At 46.4% G+C, this 21,478-nt stretch overlaps 1 protein-coding gene across 2 annotated transcripts in view; it reads right to left on the reverse strand.

The window, feature by feature from the left end:
• Nucleotides 1-21,478, reverse strand: part of LOC129695589 (kinesin-like protein KIF24) — a 79,769-nt gene that overhangs the window by 24,486 nt on the left and 33,805 nt on the right. For both annotated transcript variants that reach the window (XM_055632679.1, XM_055632688.1), the window contains exons 6-9: nt 14,478-14,565; nt 3,658-3,779; nt 2,947-3,052; nt 1,243-1,314 (exon numbers count right to left, since the gene is read on the reverse strand). In XM_055632679.1, the coding sequence (XP_055488654.1) occupies nt 1,243-1,314; nt 2,947-3,052; nt 3,658-3,779; nt 14,478-14,565 (388 nt within the window). The remainder of the gene's footprint in view (nt 1-1,242; nt 1,315-2,946; nt 3,053-3,657; nt 3,780-14,477; nt 14,566-21,478) is intronic.

The following is a 21,478-nucleotide window of genomic DNA, read 5'->3' on the forward strand; positions in this document are numbered from 1 at the left end:
TTTTCAGCATTTTACTGCACATGCAGTTTAAAAAGTACATGAAGTCCTATTTATTCTATAAATAAGCATACTTTCCATGTCCATTACAAATACCGTCCAATATTTACATTCCAAGTAAAAACTTAGAAGCTCAACGGTGCACTTGGCAAGACTACTATTTCACAGTTCCAGCAACCTTGACTCAATCCTGACCTCTGGTGACATTTGTCCTGTGACTGCATGGGTTTGATCAAGTTGATTTTATTTTCTTCCACATCTGACATATGCGTAAATTGGCAGATTAATTGGCCAGTGTAGATTGTACCAAGTGTGTAGGTGAATAGTAGATTTAAAGCTTGTAGTGGAGGTAGTAGGATGGTGTGGGGAGGAACGAGGGAGTAGTTGCTGGGAATATGGAAAGAATAAAATGGGCGAGGATTGGAATAGTTTAAACACGGGTGCTTGATGGTCCGTGCAGTATTTTGGGTACAATGCACTCATTTCCATGCTTTATGACTCAATGTTCAACCAAATTTTTGTTGGGCATCAAAAACACTCAGCAAATAAATCGTTAAAGGATGGAGTGCCTACAACAACACTTAAAAGACATTTGGACAGGTAGGTCGATCGGCAAATGGGACCAGTTTAGATGGGACATCTTGGTCGGCACAGACAAGTTGAGCCAAAGGGCCTGTTTCCATGCTCTGTGACTCTATACCTTCTTGACAGGTAGGTGATAACTTCACATTAAATTAATTCAAAATGGACTTCTCTGTACCCCAAGTTACAAGCCAGCTGGCTACATATTTAAAGCCACACATTGAGAAATGGTACTGTTTCACTTTAAGTTACTAGGTTTCCTTTAATATAACGCAAAGTTTTGTTATGCAGTATTATTTGCTCATGTAAATCACATGTATATTAAAGAGGCACATTTTAACTTTCTAACTGAAGTTTTATGCAATAGGATCATCACCATGCAAGATTCCACCCCAAGGTCTGCTTTTGCCATGCCACCATAGAATTTATCAATTTAAACTAGTTTGCAGAAGTTTTATTTTTACTTGTTATGTTCTCAAAGTCATAGTCATGAGGATTGTTGTCATGCGAGCATTACCACAGATGTGAGCAAGTTGTGAACATTTCTGAAAATATGAGGTTCGTCTTGTAAACGTTTTGCTCTTCTTAAACAAGACCTGTGTCCAAGGCCAGGCTTTATGAAGAAAGGTCAGTGCAAAACATTGTAGGAAATGAAAATCTTACCAGTGTAAGCTTGCTTTGTCTGAACGGTGTGTGAGCCTGTTCCTGGTCAAGAGCACGAATACATTCTTTAAGCTAAAATGTAATTAAGAACAATTTTCTTGCAGAATATACAATACACAATTGATATGTGAACGATCATAGTTATTGTAATAAATAATCCACTCCTCCCCACCCCCCCCCCACCCCTCCCCCAAGTCAAATTAATGGCGCCAAATTAACAATTCCGCACTGTAAATTATATTTACACACCAGTTACAAAACGTATTCTGATCTGCCAACTTTCTGTCTTAATAATGGCAGTAACTCTACAGATGGTTATGTCAGAAGATAAAAGAAAGAAAAAAAAAATCACAATTTCCTTCACAATATAGCAAAAATCGGACTTTGGTAACCATGTTGCCGATAATTCCTCCAATTTCACATTTGCCTCCTGCTATTAGGCTCCTGAACCAGTCATCTCTTTCACATCCCGGAGACATGGCTCCAGGGTGACCAAGGCTGGGAGCTAAACATGCAGGGGTAATCAATATTCAGGAAGGATAGACAGAAAGGAAGAGGAGGTGGGGAAGCATTGCTGTTTAAAGAGGAGATTAATGCAATAGCAAGGAGAGACATTCGCTTGGATACTATAGAATCAGTATGGGTAGAATTGCGAAATAGTCAAGGGCAGAAAACGCTTGTTGGAGTTGTGTACAGACCACGAAACAGCAGCAGGGAGGTTGGGGACAGCATCAAGCAGCAAATTAGGGATGCGTGCAGCAAAGGTACAGCAGTTAACATGGGTGACTTTAATCTACATATAAATTGTGCCAACCAAATTGGTAGCAACGCTGAGGAGGATTTCCTGGAACGTATACAAGATGGTTTTTTAAACCAATATGTAGAAGAACTGACTAGAGGGCAGGCCATCCTAGACTGGGTATTGTGTAATGAGGAAGGATTAGTTCACGATCTTGTTGTGCAGAGCCCCTTGGGCAACAGTGACCATAATATGATGGAATTCTACATTAGGATGGAGAGTGACACAGTTAATTCAGAGACTAGGGTTCTGAATTTAAAGAAAGGAGACTTTGAAAGTATGAGTGGGAAGGAACTGCAGATGCTGGTTTAAACCGAAGATACTTAAACCAAACCTTACTCTACACTCTACCGCATTAGATTATTCCATTATTGTACTTTTAATATTCTTTTGCACTACTCAGATATATATCTCAACCATTCTGATCTTTTGCAGTCACCATTGCATGTAATGTTTACTCTGTGAGTTTCATGTGAACAAAGGATTGCATCCTAGTGTACATACTGTAACAATAAACTAATCTGAATCTGAACTCTGATGTCCAATTCATTTACCTTGTCAATACTTAGTTTATATTGAAAAATATAGCCCCAATTTCAATTACACCTACTGTATGATTACCTCAGTACAGACAGACTGCCTCCTGCCTTTGTAATTTTGGTTAGCCCCAAAACACATAGCTAGCTGAAGAAGTGCAAATGAGACCGATAGTTATAACCAGCAAGTCTTTAGAGAATTTCAGGTAGTCATTCCCTAACTTCCTTTGTGGGACTTTCATCCCCTTCATAACACTATTCTGTAATGAATAACCTTGAGTATTTCTACTACCCAAATGTACCTCATAAATTCAAATACAAAACGTTTTGTCTTCACTAAAAAAGATTATCTGTTCAAAATCAACTTACGGCCAACAAACTCTGATTTATTTCTGCTCCTTCTAATTTAGCTTGCTTGTCGGAATCTTTGGCATCAGCAGCCCTCTCACTCCCAGCGAGATCAATGAAAGAAATCCTGGGCAGAGAATCATCATGGTTTAATATTCGTAAACATGGTATGATTTGTTCTACAAAGATCAACATTTCTTGAAAGCTTTTCTAGTTTGTTTTTGGAATATGGTTAGATCATTTTCTCTCCCATCATCTCCCTTCAACATATCCCCCTCACCCCCACCCTCCCCTTCTTGCTTGACAGTCAGCTGGTTTACATGACTACCTCAGAGGATATTAAGAATAAAGACGTGTATGTATCTGAAGCTAAAGTATCCAAACTCCATTTACCTCAAAGACAGCTTTTCAAACAAATGGAGTTGTACATTTTTTAGTTTCTTTAAAATAAATTATGTTGTCATAACTTGGCAGGATTTGTTGAACTCAATTGTACGATTATGGGTCTTGAAGTCTAACCGTACCCGTCCTAAAAAAATTGCATTATCATACCCATACTAACAATAGTGTCCACATAATGCAATATGTTACAATACTGATGGTACTCTGATGAACATCACTATTCAAAGAAACAAATTATTTGTCCACTTTAAAACTTATAAACTTTAGTATTAAAACATATCGTATGTAAAAAAATATATTTTTTGAATTTTATAAATACAATTATTTTACCTCCCAACAATTGCTTCAGCTGGATCCTTAAGTTGGATTTGAATAATAGCATGTGAACGTGAGGAATCTGTATTGATCCCAGAAGCCCCTGTGCTCCTTGCTTTACTGCCCCAAGAAATGACCTGAAAGAAAATCCAAAAGCTGAAGTCATCCACAAGTTTGCCTCCAAGAATATGTTTTAGATAAATGTTTTGATTTTTGGTTAATGTATTAAATGAGTGTGACTATTTAGTACCTTCTTTGGTGCTTTTCACATTGATTAGTCTAACAATCTTAACTGTTTAAGGGCCTGTCCCACTTTCCCGAGTTATTCACAAATTCTCCCGAGTTTTCCCCTTGATTCAAACTTGCAGAATGTTCGTAACGAGTCTTTAGGAGGCCATAGGAGTCCGTGGATATATCGTAGCAGCTCATTATGTCAGTCGTAGGTACTCAGGGCTATTTTTTTTAACTCGCGGACATTTTTTTTTAATCAGGCTGGAAAAAACGTCCCGACTTACACGATGCCCCGAGTACCTACAACGGGCATAACGAGCCGCTACGATATATCTACGGACTCCTGCAACCTCGTTACGAACATTCTGCAAGTTTGAATCAAGGGGAAAACTCGGGAGAATTTGTGAATAAATCGGGAGAATTCATGAATAACTCGGGAAAGTGGGACAGGCCCTAAGTAGTCTAATAGCTCAAAAGTTATTTTAAATAAGCATTTAATTGTTCTGTTGTCAGTGCACATGACAATTAAACGCTCTTGACTCTTGAATATATATTAGTGAACAAAGTAGAACAGTTGGCATCCATCAGATGCATGGTCTGGAAGAATATCAGAATAAAAATTATATAGTTATCAAGTGTAGAAATGATACCTGCAGATGAGAAAATACTTGGTAAATAAAATGTGATTAGAGAAGGAATGGGTGAGGTTTCGGGTCGAGACAAGAACACCTAAGATGGCGCCTGCTAGCGGCGACTTTTTGCTAACAGCCAAACAGAAGAAGATTACTTACAGCAGCAAGCAACTTATGTGGATCAGAAAGACGGCAGAAATCTGCGCGGTAATGGACAAGCTGCTAGTGCACCTGAAAGTACTAGTGATTTCGCGATCTCCTGCAGCTGCGGGAGCCTCCGACTGCAAGCGTTCCCAGGACCGCTGGAGATAACCAGACCCGACTGGGAAACAAAGAGACTGTACCTGGAAACACCTCCGGAGCCAACGAGCAGGATTTCCCAGGAGCAACGGAGCTGGAGCTGCCATCTGGGAGGACCGTATGGACCGTACGCAGGCATCTGGGAAAGGGAGAGGAGGGGGCGTCTGCCTCATGGTCAACTCTGCGTGGTGCTCAGGCATGGCAGTCCTGTCCAACTCCTGCTCTCCACACCTAGAACATCTGGCGGTGAAGTGCCGTCCCTTCTACCTTCCGAGGGAATTCACCTCCATCATCCTGACCGCGGTCTACATCCCACCCCAGGCAGACGTCCGTCTGGCACTGGAGGAGCTGCACGCCGTGGTCAACAAACACCAGACGTCTTACCCCGAGGCGTTTGCCACCATAGCTGGGGACTTCAATAAAGCAAATCTTACGAAATCGCTCCCTAACTTCCACCAATATGTCTCCTGCTGCACCAGAGGACCATACACCCTCAACCACTGCTACACCACCATCAAGAATGCTAATCGCTCTATTCCTCGCCCTGACTTCAGTAAATCCGACCATACTGCGGTGCTGCTTCTTCTTGCCTACAGGCAGCAATTTAAGATCGCACCCCCAGAGGTGAGGACTGTACAGAGCTGGTCGATGGGAGCAGAGTAACAACTCCAGGACTATTTGGAGTCTGTAGATTGGGCAATGTTCAGGGACTCGACAACGGACCTGAATGAATATGCCACAGTCGCTACAGACTTCATAAAGAAATGTGTGGAGGACTGCATCCCAACAAAAACCTTCCGAGTGTTTCCCAATCAGAAGCCTTGGATGAACTTTGAGATCCGCACTCTCCTGAAGACCAGACACCGGGCATTCATGTCTGATGATACAGTGGTCTACAAGAAGTCCAGATACGACCTTAGTAAGGCCATCAAACAGGCCAAAAGGGACCTGCTCCAAGCTGGAGGATGAGACAGATGTTCGGCAGTTGTGGCGGGGCCTGAATGCAATCACCTCCTACAAGGCGAAATCAGGAGGTAGCTCGAATGTCGGCGTAGCATCACTCCCTGACGAGCTCAATGCGTTTTACGCACGCTTTGATAGGGAGAACACTGATGTGCCTTCTCGAGCCCCCATTCGCTGTGATGGTATTTCAGTCACAGTCACAGAGGGCGGCGTCAGGAAATCCTTCAGAGGGGTGAACCCTCGAAAAGTGCCTGGACCCGATGATATACCTGGTCGTGTTCTAAAAACCTGTACGGACCAACTGGCTGGAGTTTTTACGGACATTTTCAACCTCTCACGTCTGAGGTCTGAGGTTCCCACCTGCTTTAAAAGGGCATCAATAATACCGGTGCCCAAGAAGAGCAAGGTGACGTGCCTCAATGACTATCGACCAGTGGCACTAACGTCGGTGGTGATAAAGTGCTTTGAGAGGTTGATCATGGCGCAAATCAACACCTACCTTGACAAAAACCTCACTGCAATTTGCCTACCATCACAACAGATCAACGGTGGATGCGATCTCGCTGGCCCTCCACTCCGCTCTGGACCACTTGGACAACAAAAACTCATATGTCAGGCTGTTATTCATTGATTACAGCTCGGCATTTAATACAATCATCCCCTCCAAGCTGGTTACCAAACTCGCAGAACTGGGTCTCTGCGCATCCCTCTGCAATTGGATCCACGACTTCCTCATTCACAGACTGTTCGAATTGGTGGAAAAGTGTCAGCCTCGATAACAATCAGCACGGGAGCGCCCCAAGGCTGCGTGCTCAGCCCCCTGCTATACTCACTCGATACTCATGACTGCGTAGCTGGTCATAGTGCGAACTCCATCATCAAGTTCGCTGACGACACCACTGTTGTGGGACGTATCACTGATGGGGACGAGTCAGAGTATAGAAGAGAGATCGACCGACTGGCAAAATGGTGCCAGCACAATAGCCTGGCCCTCAACATCAGCAAAACCAAGTAACTGATTGTGGACTTTGGAAGGAGTAGGATGGGGACCCACAGTCCCGTTTATATCAACGGGTCGATGGTGGAAAGGGTCAAGAGCTTCAAATTCCTGGGCGTGCACATCTCTGAAGATCTCTCCTGGTCCGAGAACACTGATGCAATCATAAACAAAGCACATCAGCGCCTCTACTTCCTGAGAAGATTACGGAGAGTCCTGACTTGACTTATGTCAAGGAGGACTCTCTCTAACTTCTACAGGTGCACAGTAGAGAACATGCTGACCGGTTGCATCGTGGCTTGGTTCGGCAACCTGAGTGCCCAGGAGCGGAAAAGGCTACAATAAGTAATACACTGCCCTGTGCATCATCGGCTCTGACCTCCCTACCATCGAGGGGATCTATCGCAGTCGCTGCCTCAAAAAGGCTGGCAGCATCATCAAGGACCCACACCATTCTGGCCACACACTCATCTCCTCGCTACCTTCAGGTAGAAGGTACAGGAGCCTGAAGACTGCAACATCCAGGTTCAGAAACAGCTTCTTCCCTACAGCCATCAGGCTATTGAACTCAACTCAAACAAAACTCTGAACATTAATAGCCCGTTATCTGTTTATTTACACTTTATCTGTTTTATTTATTCATGTGTGTATATATTTATACAATGGTATATGGACACATTGATCTGTTCTGTATTCATGCCTTCTATATTCTGTTGAGCTGAAGCAAAGCAAGAATTTCATTGTCCTATCTGGGACACATGACAATAAAATCTCTTGAATCTTGAATCTCTTGAATCTTGAATACTGCCTGGAAATTCAAGGATTGGGATTGAGAATAATTCAGCAAAGAAGAACAAAGACATTAATAAGAAAAGGAAAAGTGGAATACAAGAGTAAGTTTGCAAGTAACATTAGACATTTTGTTTCTCTACCTATGTAGAAGGGAACAGTTAATGCGGGTCCCAAGATTGAAAGGGGAAAAATACTGGAATGTATGAAAAATGCAGATAAATTACCCTAATATTTTGTGTCTGTCTTCATAAACACTAAAACCTTTTAAATAAGTCCAGAGTAAACGAGGAGCTGAAAGAAATGAACAGTTATATAAAATATTAAAGAAATTAATGGGACCAAAATGATTATAGGAATTTCAACGTGGCAGCCATTTCAATGTGGCAGATGGAGTGGTTTATCATATTTCAAATGTTCCCCAATTCCATAACTGTTCTCATGGATCGGAATGCTGCAAACATACCTTCACTAAGGAGCAAGGGAGAAAAGAAGGAATTATACATCAGTGATATCAGTAGATTGGGAAATGCTAGAATTTATTATTAAGGAAGTGGTAGGGGCTTGGGAAGTGCTGTGGAGCAGAGGGAATAAATAAGGTAAATGCAGTGTTTTACCCAGGGCAGGGAAATCAAGAACTAGAGAACATAGGTTTAAAATGACAGGGGAAAGATTTAATAGGAACCTAAGGGGCAACTTTGCACTCAGAGGATGGTGGATAGATGGAATAAACTGCCATAGTTGAGGTAAGTACTAGCATTTAAAGACGCTATATACTCTAAGTGCTAACATGGTATTTAGAAAATAACAATAAGATGGAAAAAATCAACATGGATTTATAAGAATAGTCAGGCACGTAATTTTCTTTTAGAGATTCAAAAGCATTTTTGTTCTGAGGGATCTGGGTATTCTTATGCATTCAGACTAAAGGTTTACATGCAGATTCAGTTAATGGGTGGCAGTGACAATAGAATGTTTGTTTTTGTTGATTGAAAGCCTATCGTCAAGGATTGGTGTTGGGACCTTAATATATGTAACACAATGATTTGAATATGAAAATGTAAGATGATTAATAAGTTTGCAGATGAGACACAAAATTGTGGTTTCATTGATAGCAGGCAACTTAGTTCAGCATGGCATAAAGCTCTTTTACAGTTGTTGAAGCTGCACACATAAAATCAAGTGCATGTTATCCTATTGTGCGTCTGGCATTTGCATTGAAGATAGTGGAGGGAGTCGAGGGTGTCAAGTGCAACTAAACATTGGAGTGCTTGCCCCTTGATGTTCAGTGGCCAGTTTTACAAAGAGCTCCTTATTGCCACATTTGATTAAATGCCTCATTGATATAAAGGGCAGTGTCTTTCAGTCTCACCTCAGGTATATTTCTCTTTGGTTCATATTTGGACAAAGGTTGTGATGAGGAGTGGAACAAAAAAAAAAATCAGAGAAGCAAATTGTTGGTGAAAAATTGCCTCATGAGAACACTGTTAATTACACCTTCGACCATGACCTTTACTACCCAGCACAAGGGCAGTAGGCATATAGGATCATCGCTGGTTACAGACTCCATTCAAATCACATGGGTAACTATAATGTGTAAGAAGGAACAGCAGATGCTGGTATAAATCGGAGATAGATACAAAAAGCTGGAGTATCTCAGTGGGACAGGCAGCATCTCTGGAGAGAAGGAATGGGTGACATTTCGGGTCAAGACCTTTCATATTCTTCTCTGGATTCCTTTTAAGAAAGGAGGGAGAGAGAAAACAGGGAATTATAGACCAGTTAGCCCGACATAGGTGGTGGGGAAGAAGCTGGAGTCAATCATAAAAGATGAAATTGCGGCACATTTGGATAGCAGTAACAGGATCGGTCCGAGTCAGCATGGATTTACAAAGGGGAAATCATGCTTGACTAATTATCTGGAATTTTTTTAGGAAAATGGACAAGGGAGAGCAATTGGATGTAGTGTACCAGGACTTTTAGAAAGCATTTGATAAGCTTGGAGGATGTGGAATCGATATGGGTAGAGCTGCGAAACACTAAGGGGCAGAAAACGCTAGTGGGTGTTGTGTACAGGCCACCTAACAGTAGTAGTGAAGTTGGGGATGGCATCAAACAGGAAATTAGAAATGCGTGCAACAAAGGTAAAACAGTTATAATGGGTGACTTCAATCTACATATAGATTGGATGAATCAAATTGGCAGGGGTGCTGAGGAAGAGGATTTCTTGGAATGTATGCGGGATAGTTTTCTAAATCAACATGTAGAGGAACCAACGAGAGAGCAGGCTATTCTAGACTGGGTATTGAGTAATGAGGAAGGGTTAGTTAGCAGTCTTGTTGTGCGTGGCCCCTTGGGCAAGAGCGACCATAATATGGCTGAGTTCTTCATTAGGATGGAGAGTGACATTGTTAATTCAGAAACAATAGTTCTGAACTTAAAGAAAGGTAACTTTGAGGGTATGAGACGTGAATTGGCCAAGATTGACTGGCAATTAATTCTTAAAGGGTTGACGGTGGATATGCAATGGAAGGCATTTAAAGACTGCATGGATGAACTACAACAATTGTTCATCCCAGTTTGGCAAAAGAATAAATCAGGGAAGGTAGTGCATCCGTGGATAACAAGGGAAATCAGGGATAATATCAAAGCAAAACATGAAGTGTACAAATTAGCCAGAAAAAGCAGCCTACCAGAGGACTGGGAGAAATTCAGAGACCAGCAGAGGAGGACAAAGGGCTTAATTAGGAAAGGGAAAATAGATTATGAAAGAAAACCGGCAGGGAACATAAAAACTGACTGCAAAAGTTTTTATAGATATGTGAAGAGAAAGCGATTAGTAAAAACAAACGTAGGTCCTTTGCAGTCAGAAACAGGTGAATTGATCATGGGGAACAAGGACATGGCGGACCAATTGAATAACTACTTTGGTTCTGTCTTCACTAAGGAAGACATAAATAATCTACCGGAGACGGCAGGGAACCGCGGGTCAAATGAAATGGTGGAACTGAGTGAAATCCAGGTTAGCCGGGAAGTGGTGTTAGGTAAATTGAATCGATTAAATGCTGATAAATCCACAGGGCCAGATAGGCTGCACCCCAGAGTACTTAAGGAAGTAGCTCCAGAAATAGTGGAAGCATTAGTGATAATTTTTCAAAACTCTTTAGATTCTGGAGTAGTTCCTGAGGATTGGAGGGTAGCTAATGTAACTCCACTTTTTAAAAAGGGAGGGAGAGAGAAAACGGGGAATTACAGACCAGTTAGTCTAACATCGGTAGTGGGGAAACTGCTAGTCAGTTATTAAAGATGGGATAGCAGCACATTTGGAAAGTGGTGAAATCATTGGACAAAGTCAGCATGGATTTATGAAAGGTAAATCATGTCTGACGAATCTTATAGAATTTTTCGAGGATGTAACTAGTAGAGTGGATAGGGGAGAACCAATGGATGTGTTATATCTGGACTATCAGAAGGCTTTCGACAAGGTCCCACATAAGAGATTAGTATACAAACTTAAAGCACACGGTATTGGGGGTTCAGTATTGATGTGGATAGAGAACTGGCTGCCAAACAGGAAGCAAAGAGTAGGAGTAAACGGGTCCTTTTCAGAATGGCAGGCAGTGACTAGTGGGGTACCGCAAGGCTCAGTGCTGGGACCCCAGCTATTTACAATATATATTAATGATTTGGACGAGGGAATTGAATGCAACATCTCCAAGTTTGCGGATGACACGAAGCTGGGGGGCAGTGTTAGCTGTGCGGAGGATGCAAGGTGACTTGGATAGGCTGGGTGAGTGGGCAAATGCATGGCAGATGCAGTATAATGTGAATAAATGTGAGGTTATCTACTTTGGTGGCAAAAACAGGAAAGCTGACTATTATCTAAATGGTGGCCGATTAGGAGAAGGGGAGATACAACGAGACCTGGCTGTCATGGTACACCAGTCATTGAAAGTAGGCATGCAGGTGCAGCAGGCAGTAAAGAAAGTGAATGGTATGTGGGCATTCATAGCAAAAGGATTTGAGTATAGGAGCAGGGAGGTTCAGCTGCAGTTGTACAGGGTCTTGGTGAGACCACACCTGGAGTATTGTGTGCAGTTTTGGTCTCCAAATTTGAGGAAGACATTCTTGCTATTGAGGGAGTGCAGCGTAGGTTCACAAGGTTAATTCCCAGGATGGCGGGACTGTCATATGCTGAGAGAATGGAGGGGCTGGGCTTGTATACTCTGGAATTTAGAAGGATGAGACGGGATCTTATTGAAACATATAAGATTATTAAGGGCTTGGACACGCTAGAGGCAGGAAACATGTTCCCAATGTTGGGGAGTCCAGAACCAGGGGCCACAGTTAAAGAATAAGGGGTAAGCCATTTAGAACAGAGATGAGGAAACACTTTTTCACACAAAGAGTGACTGGCAGCAGCGGCTCGCCTGCAGTCCGTTGGTTTTTACTTTTTTGTATTGTTTTTTTTCGTTTTTGTCTAGTTATGTTTTTGGTTTTTAGGCTGTGTTTATGTGGGGAGGGGGGTGGGGGGTGAAACGGGGGCTGCTGTCACTCCCTTCGGGGGAATACGACCTTTTTGTCGTATCCCCCTTCTTTGCCTCCGTCTACGCTGAGGCCTAGCGGAGCCGGCGACCTCGGGACTCTGGAGGCAGCTGACAGGACTCGTCCTGGGCTCGCTCCCGGCCCAGCCCGGGATGGAACGGTGCTCCCGTGAGAGCGGCATGGTGAGGGGCTGGAGTGGCCCAGCCCAACGGCACTCCCGTCGGAGTGGCCCAGCCCGGCAGGAACCCGTCGGAGTGGCCCAGCCCGAGGGAGGAACGGCACTCCCGCTGGAGTGGCCCAGCCCGAGGGAGGAACGGCACTCCCGCTGGAGTGGCCCAGCCCGAGGGAGGAACGGCACTCCCGCTGGAGTGGCCCAGCCCGAGGGAGGAACGGCACTCCCGTCGGAGTGGCCCAGCCTGAGGGTGGAACGGTACTCACGTGAGGGCGATCCGGTCCGGGGGCTGGGACGGTGCTCCGGTGGCTGGGACGACGTTCTGGCGGCGGTGTCCAGAGTCCTGGGGTTCAGCCGCGGGCCGGCGGCTGCGTGTGCTGGACTGGAGGTGCGGCGGCTTCGACCACCCCGGGCCGCAGTGTTTGAACCGGCCCGTTCGCGGGGTTCGGTGAGCTGCGGGACTGTTTGTACCATCGCCCGGTGGGGAATTGCCTCAGCGCAGAGGGAGAAGAGGGAAGAGACTGCAGCCCTAAGATTTTTGCCTCCACCACAGTGAGGAGGTGTTTGGAGGACTCACTGTGGTGGATGTTAATTTGTGTTTATTGTTGTTTATTATTGTATCATTGTATGTATGACTGCAGGCACGAAATTTCGTTCAGACCGTAAGGTCTGAATGACAATAAAGGAAATTCAATTCAATTCAGTCTGAGGAATTCTCTGCCTCAGAGGGCGGTGGAGGCCAGTTCTCCGGATACTTTCAAGAGAGAGCTAGATAGGGCTCTTGAAGATAGTCAGGGGATATGGGGAGAAGGCAGGGTCGGGGTACTGATTGTGGATGATCAGCTATGATCACATTGAATGGCGGCGCTGGCTTGAGGGGCCGAATAGCCTACTCCTGCACCTATTGATTCCAGTGTTGTTACTGTACTGGGACTGCTTGACAAGAAGCACAGCCAATTCTTGAGTTCAGTGCCACACATAGGATTCGTCCAGTCCGGATACAATCTTTATTGTATCCCAGTGCTCTCAACCATTTAGTTTTAGTTTAGTTTAGAGATACAGAGCAGAAACAGGCCCTTTGGCCCACCGAGTCTGCACCGACCAGCAACCACCCCACACATTAACACTATCCTACACACACTAGAGACAATTTACACATACACCAAGCCAATTAACCTATACATCTTTGTATCAATTAACCTGTACATCTTTGGAGTGTGGGAGGAAACCAAAGATCTCGGAGAAAACACACGCAGTCATGGGGAGAACGTACAAATTCCTTATAGACAGCACCCATAGCCGGGATCGAACCCGGGTCTCCGACTGTAAGGCAGCAACTCTGCCACCTTGATATTTCTTGATATTACTTAAAGTGAGTCAATCTGGCAAAAGAATGGCTTTTGGTTGAAAGTGATTGCAAATGATTTAGTATTGTCATTGGCAATCACCTACTGGGCTCTCTCACTGTAAAACCATTCGGTTTGATGGTGATGCCACACAGCATGATAGCAATGTTCATGGTCATACCTACTCTTATTATCTGTTTAGCTGAGCACCAATATTCACGAGGAGATACTGCAGGACTGCAGAGTTTTGTTCTGAATTGTTAATTATGCTGCACTTTGCTCTGTCGTATGAATTCTGATTTTCGCTGCTAGTAGATGTGTAATCCTGTGTCGCAACTTCCCCAGATTGGCTCCTAATTTTTATGTATATCCGATGCTTCTGCTAAAATACATTTCTGCTTAGCGTACTTGGGCATATGACAATAAACTCGAGTTGAAAATGGATTGGTCCGTTTTGATTGTCATGTTGTGGTGGATAAGCCAGGCCTTGGTGTTAACCTGTGAGGTTATTTATTTCTGCTGTGCTTATACTGTAGTTCAGTGTCAAGCTTGTGCTTACAGATCTCTGGCAGATTTTCAAAAGCACTTCTGAACTACATTATAACAGTGACTGGTGTTCAAAAGCATTTTATTTATTGCAAAGTCCTTTAACGTTGTGAAAGGTGCTGCATAAAATGGAATGCTTTATTTTGGAAGGCATAAATTGGTTTCAGGAATATAAATTGGCTAATTTCCCACTTTTGTAACACACGGTATTAACAGAACTTGAATGCATTGTAAAGATGGTACCAAACCACAGTTTGCAATATCCAAATAGAAAATACTGCCTGCATCTTCTATGGAAACTACTGTTAAATTACCTCTAATAAAGACTTAACATCGTCAACACAAATTTCACGCAACCCCACAATTTGCACTTCATGGTTGCCATCTTCTCTAGCAAATAGTCTGGAAATAAAAACATAAAAAGGCATTTACATGTATCTAGAACAAAACAGTCATATTTACCAGTGTCCAGAGTCAAGGAAAATTAGTGCAATGTGCAGATTAAAAGTGACTGAACTGTCTATGGGTGATCGTTTTCAGGTTCAGCGACCACAGTTCTATTAGCTTTAAAATAGTTATGATTATGAACAAGGACAGGGCTAGTCCAAAGTCAAACATTTAAATTGGGGTGGAGATAGACACAAAAAGCTGGAGTAACTCAGTGTATCAGGCAGCACCCCTGGGGAAAAGGAATACGTTTCTGGTCGAGACTATTTTTCACTCTGAAGAACCATCTTCTTGATCAGCTTGACACATTCAGTGCCCTCCATAATGTATGGGGCAAAGATCACATATTTATTTGCCTCTTGCTGAGATTTGTAATAGAAAAACATCACATGTAGTTAAAGTGCATAATCAGATTTTAATAAAGGCCATTTTTATACATTTTGGTTTTACCATGTAGAAATTACAGCTGTGTTTATACATAGTCCCCCCAATTCACAGCACCATAATGTTTGGGACACATGGCTTCACAAGTTTTTGTAATTGCTCAGGTGTGTTTAAATTCCGTCTTAATGTAGGTGTAAGAGAGCTCTCAGCACCTAGTGTTTCTTCCAGTCTTTCCATCACATTTGGAAACCTTTATTGCTGTTTATCAACATGAGGACCAAAGTTGTTCCAATGAAAGTCAAAGAAGTCATTATGAGATTGAGAAACAAGAATAAAACTGTTAGTGACATCAGCCAAACTTTAGACTTACCAAAATCAACTGTTTGGAACATCATTAAGAAGAAAGAGAGGACTGGCGAACTTACTAATCGCAAAGGGACTGGCAGGCCAAGGAAGACCTCCACAGCTGATGATAGAAGAATCCTCTCTCTATAAAAGAGAAAAATCCCCAAACACCCGTCCGACAGATCAGAAACACTCTTCAGGAGTCAGGTGCGGATTTGATAATGACCACTGTCCGCAGAAGACTTCATGAACAGAAATACAGAGGTTACACTGCAAGATGCAAATAACTGGTTAGCCATAAAAATAGCATGGCTAGGTTGCAGTTTGCCAAGAAGTACTTAAAAGAGCAACCACAGTTCTGAAAAAAGATTTTATGGACAGATAAGATGAAGATTAACATATCAGAGTGATGGCAAGAGCAAGGTATGGAGGAGAGAAGGAACTGTCCAAGATCCAAATCATGCCACCTCAATTGTGAAACATCGTGGCAGGGGTGTTATGGCCTGGGCATGTATGGCGGCTGAAGGTAATGGCTCCCTTATCTTCATTGATGATACAACTGCTGATGGTAGTAGCATAATGAATTCTGACGAGTATAGACATGAATGAATAAGTTTATTGGCCAAGCATTCACATACAAGGAATTTGCCCTGGTGCTCTGCCCGCAAGTGATAACATGACGTACAGTGACAGTTAGGAATGACACATAAAACATTATCGATTAAACATATGAATTTAAAAAAATACCAGAGCAAAAGGAGGCTACAGATTTTTGGTTGAGTAGAGCTACTACTCGTGGGGAAAAAAAAAAGCTGTTTTTATGTCTGGCTGTGCCAGCTGTGACAGTCCGTAGTCGCCTTCCAGAGGGAAGTGATTCAAAGAGTTTGTGGCCAGGGTGATGGGTCAGAGATGATCTTGCCCGCTCGCTTCCTGGCCCTTGCAGTGTACAGTTCGTCAATGGAGGGATGGTTGAAGTCAATATCCTTCTCAGCTGATCGGACGATTCGCTACAGCCTCCAGGTGTCGTTCTTGGTGGCTGAGCCAAACCAGACGATGATGGAGAAGGTGAGGACAGACTCTACGATGGCCATATAGAATTGAACCATCATTGCCTGTGGCAAATTGTGCTTCCTCAGCTGCCGCAGGAAGTACATCCTCTGTTGTGCCTTTTTGACTGTGGAGTCGATGGTAGCCCCCCCATTTCAGGTCCTTGGAGATGATGGTTCCCAGGAATGTAAAAGACTCCACAGAGGTGACTGTGGTTTTGTTGATGGTGAGTGGGGTGATGGGAGAGGGAGCACTCCTAAGGTTTACAATCAATTCCACTGTCTTAAGAGCATTGAGCTCCAGGTTGTTGTGATGGCACCAGGACGCCAGCTGTGTCACTTCCTGTCTGTAGGCACATTCCTCCCCATCCTGGATCAGTCCAATTGGGGTTATGTCATCTGTAAACTTGAGAAGCTTGACAAAGGAGTCAGTGGAGGTGCAGTCATTGGTAGAGAAAGAGTAGAGGAGAGGGGAGAGTAAGCAGCCATGCGTTGCTCCTGTGCTGAAGGTCTGCGGGTCCAAGATGTGCTTTCCCAGCCTCACATGCTGCTTCCTGTCTGTAGATAGCTAGTGCTTGTGCCTTTAACATAGTGACCTCACCACCCTTAACCACTCCCCTTATTAGGTGTATAATTGCATGTTCCCTCCCTGGGGTCTCTCTCTCTAGCTCCAGTGACAGACCACGTACAGCTAGTATAGCAATTATGTGAACAGTTAATAAAAGCTACAGTTAAGACAATGTGTTGTTGAGACTTCTTTACATGGTGTCTCAGCTGTGAGACCCTGCGCCTCCTGTTTGCCGGTTTTCTTTTAGTTTATACCCCAGTACCCTTATCCTGTTTCCTTCCCTCGTGCCATGGCAAACTCGTGCCGCAAGCCCGACCCGCTTGTCTTTGATGAGGACATTGCCCATCGATGGGATGTCTTCCGACGTGATTTTCAGCATTATGTGACCATCGCCCACCCTGCTGCCACCGCTGAGACGCGTGCATCTCTGCTCCTCAACTTGGCCGGTCCTGACGCCCTGGAACGGTCCGAGTCGTTTGTGTATGCTGCTGGTGAGAGTGCCCTCGATCCGGTATGTCTCATTGCTAAGTTCACTGCCCTGTGTGATGTTCCCACCAACTCTATTTTGGAGCGTTTCAAAATGTTTGGCCGTCGGCAGAGCGCTGATGAGTCCGTCACTAACTACATCGCCGCGTTGAGGCACCTGGCTCGGCGCTGCCGCCTTGATGCCCTGACCCCCGAGCAGCTGACTCGTGATATCCTTGTATACGGCCTCCGCGATACCAAACTGAGAGCAGAACTTCTCAGAATGCCCGAACTTTCTCTGGATGCGGCTCTACACGCTGCACTCATGGCTGAAGCTGTCGCCTCTACCCTGCCACCCGAGGACACTCATGTCGACTTAGCCTCTGCCACCGGCCGCCCAAGAAACGTTGCCCCGCGGCGACAACAGGGTCCACCCCCACCCAGGTCAGGAGTCGCCCGCCGCTGCCCCAACTGCAACTTTGCTACCCATCAATTCAACGTGTGCCCTGCCCTGGGGAAGACCTGCAATTTCTGCAGAAAGCTAAATCATTTTTCTGCAGCCTGCCGAGCCCGCGGGAATCAAGCCCCCCCTTTTCGGAGAGTGCCGGTCAACCTTGCTCAGGCTGATAGTACTGTCTCAGAGCACCTGCCTGATGATCTCACCCTTTCTGATATCAGTTCCTCCGAAGGGGAGGCCAGCGTGTTTTCGCTTCTAGACTCTCATGCTTTGGTTGCTAACCCTTCTGTCCGTGTGACCGTTAATGGTACGACCTTCTCAGCTAAGTTGGACACAGGCGCTTTTGGAAATGTTATGTCAACAAGCCTGTTTCGCAAGATAAGGTCTGGTGAGAAAGTGTCTCCTGCTCACTCCCGCCTGCATGCATATGGGGGAGCTGTACTCGTTCCTGTGGGAAAGACAACTTTGCACTGCAAGGTCCTGGAGGCCTCTCGGCCCCTCACTTTCTACCTGCTAGATTCCGACAACGTGACCCTACTCGGCGCCCGAGCATGCCAGGACCTCGGTTTGGTCTCCTTTCATCACGACATCCATCAGGTACAGACCCTCATGGACCCCCTGCGTGAATACCCTGATCGCTTCGATGACAGGCTGGGCAAGCTGCCCAGCTGCTACAAGATTGCTGTCGACTCCAGCATAGAGCCTGTGGTCCGCCCGCCACACCGCGTCTCCTTCGCCATGAAGGACAAGGTGAAGTCTGCGTTACTGAACATGGTCTCCAAGGGCATCCTGAAAGAGGTGAGCGAGCCCACCCGGTGGGTCTCCACCATGGTGGTGGCGGCCAAGAAGGACAAATCTGAGATTCGCATTTGCATCAACCCCAAGGACCTGAACCTGGCAATCAAACGCCCGCACTACCCGATGCGCACAGTAGAGGACGTCGCTGCACAGGTTGGCCCGGCCACTGTCTTTTCGGTCCTCGATGCCAAAAGCTCTTTCTGGCAGATACCGTTAGATGAACGTTCTTCCTACCTGACGACCTTCAGCACACCGTTCGGAAGATTTCGATTTCTGCGCATGCCATTCGGCATCAACTCTGCCAGTGAGGTGTTCCAGCGGACCATGGAGCAGCTGTTCGCCGGTCTGCCGTGTGCTATCATAGTTGACGACATCCTGGTCTATGGCAAGGACGTGGCTGAACACGACCTGAACCTCCGTAAAGTCCTAGATCGGGCCCGGGACATTAATCTGAAACTTAACCCAAAGAAATGTCGATTCCGCGTTAAAGAAGTCACTTACGTGGGCCACGTCTTTACCGCCTCGGGGCTGAAGCCCGACCCGGAGAAAACTGCTGCCGTCTCTGGAATGTCCCCTCCTACCGATGTGCCCGCTCTGCAGCGTTTCCTGGGCATGGTGAACTACCTGGGGAAGTTTATCCCCGACCTCAGCGAACTGAGTGCGCCCCTGAGGGAGCTCATCAAAAAGGACACTGCCTGGGCTTGGTTCCCGCAACACCAACGCGCCTTTGACGTCCTGAAGTCCCGACTGGTCAGTACCCCCACACTCAAGTTTTTTGACCTACAGCACCCCATTGTTCTCACCTGTGACGCTTCCAAGTTTGGCCTCGGCGCCGCTTGCCTGCAGCTCCACGACGGCCGGCAGCTGCCCGTTTCCTATGCGTCCCGCACCATGACCCCTGCCGAGCAGCGCTACGCTCAAATTGAAAAAGAACTCCTTGCTGTGGTGTTTGCTTGCTCGAGGTTCAAGGACTACATTCTGGGCAATACCTTCACGATTGAAACGGATCACCAGCCGCTAGTGACCATTCTTAACAAGCCGATCCACGCTGCTTCCTCCAGGTTGCAGCGTATGATGTTGCAGCTGCAACGGTTTACTTTTACCATCGTTTACCGAAAGGGCAAGGACACGTTCGTTGCCGACACACTGTCCCGCGCCCCTCTGCCTTCCTCTGCCCGCCACCCCTACGAGTCGTCGGACCTAATGGTGCTTAATGTCAACTTTGTGCCTTCCAAGCAGATGCAGTCCCTCGTCTCCCACACTGCCAAGGATCCTACCCTGCAGCTACTGTCCGACATCATCATCCAGGGTTGGCCTGAACGCCGCTCCTCCTTGCCGGCCAGTGTAGTCCCATACTTCCTGGTCCGCGATGAGCTCGTCCTGCACGACGGCGTGGTGGTTAAGGGGCACAAGGTCGTAGTGCCCGAGTCACTGAGGGTTGCCTATTTTCAGTCTGCCCACAACGGTCATCCTGGGACCGAGGCCACTCTGTCCAGCGCCCAGGGCCAGTTCTACTGGCCCAGCATGGCCAACGACATCCGGAAGTGGGTCTCTGCTTGCCCTTCTTGCAACAGCCTGGCCCCACATCAACAACGTCAGCCGCTGCTGCAACAACCTGCCCCTGATCTCCCCTGGACGGCGGTCGCTACTGACATTTTCGAGTGGCGTGGGAAACACTTCCTGGTCCTCGTCGACTCCTATTCCAACTGGTTTGAGGTCGACCAACTCCACTCCCTTTCCTCCTCGGCTGTCATCGGGAGGCTGCGTCGCCACTTTGCCACGTTTGGCTCCCCTGCTCGCCTCCAATCCGACAACGGCAGCCAGTTCACCAGTGCCGAGTTCCAGCGTTTCGCTTCTCAGTGGAACTTTAAACATTTTACCAGCAGCCCTGAGTACCCGCAAAGCAACGGCCTGGCGGAGCGTGCAGTCCGCAGTGCTAAGGGTTTGCTGGAGCACTGTCGGCTGTCCAAGTCGGACTTCCACCTGGCCCTACTTAATCTCCGCAACATCTCCCGCGACCCTGCCCTGGGTTCGCCGGCACAACGACTGCTGTCTCGCAGAACTCGCCCCCCCCTCCCTGTTGCCCAGCAATCCCTTGTTCCCTCTGTTCTCCCCCCTGCTACTGTCCAGGAGCGTATCACCACCAAGCATGACTCGCAGAAGCGCTCCCACGACCAGTCCTGCCGCCCCCTGCCGCCCCTGTTTCCCGGCCAGATCGTCCGGATGCAGACTGCCTCTGGCCACTACAAGCTCGCCACGGTGGTCGGTGATGCCGGCTCACCGCGGTCTTACTTGGTGGACCACGACGGGGTCATCTACTGCCGTACCCGCCAGCATCTGCTGCTCGTTAACGAGCCCCGACCTCCGCCTGCTGCCCCCTTCTCCCCTCCCTTGTCTGTTTCCGCTCCTGCCGTTCCGCAGGTGCCCAGATCCCTCCCGTCGCCGTTGATTAAACCCCCGTCTCCGCCTCCCAGCCCTCGTTCTCCCTCTACCCCGCCGGCGGGTGGGTCTTCTCCTGCCTCTTCTCCCCCTGTATCCCCGGTTCGCTCGCCTGCCCCGGCCCCGGCTGCTCTTGTTCCTGCAGGGGGAGGAGGTGGCGAGCTTCGCACCCGGTCAGGCAGGCTGGTCAAGCCGCCTGTTCGCTACGGGGATTTTGTTTAGCTCTGTAATCATTGGATGCCTGCTTGTAGCGCATGAGACGTGGTCGCCCTGTCACTGTTATATTGCTTTGTTCCAAGAGGAAGGATGTAGATAGCTAGTGCTTGTGCCTTTAACATAGTGACCTCACCACCCTTAACCACTCCC

This window comes from Leucoraja erinacea, chromosome 1 (genome assembly GCF_028641065.1).
Source record: "Leucoraja erinacea ecotype New England chromosome 1, Leri_hhj_1, whole genome shotgun sequence".
NCBI lineage: Eukaryota > Metazoa > Chordata > Chondrichthyes > Rajiformes > Rajidae > Leucoraja > Leucoraja erinaceus.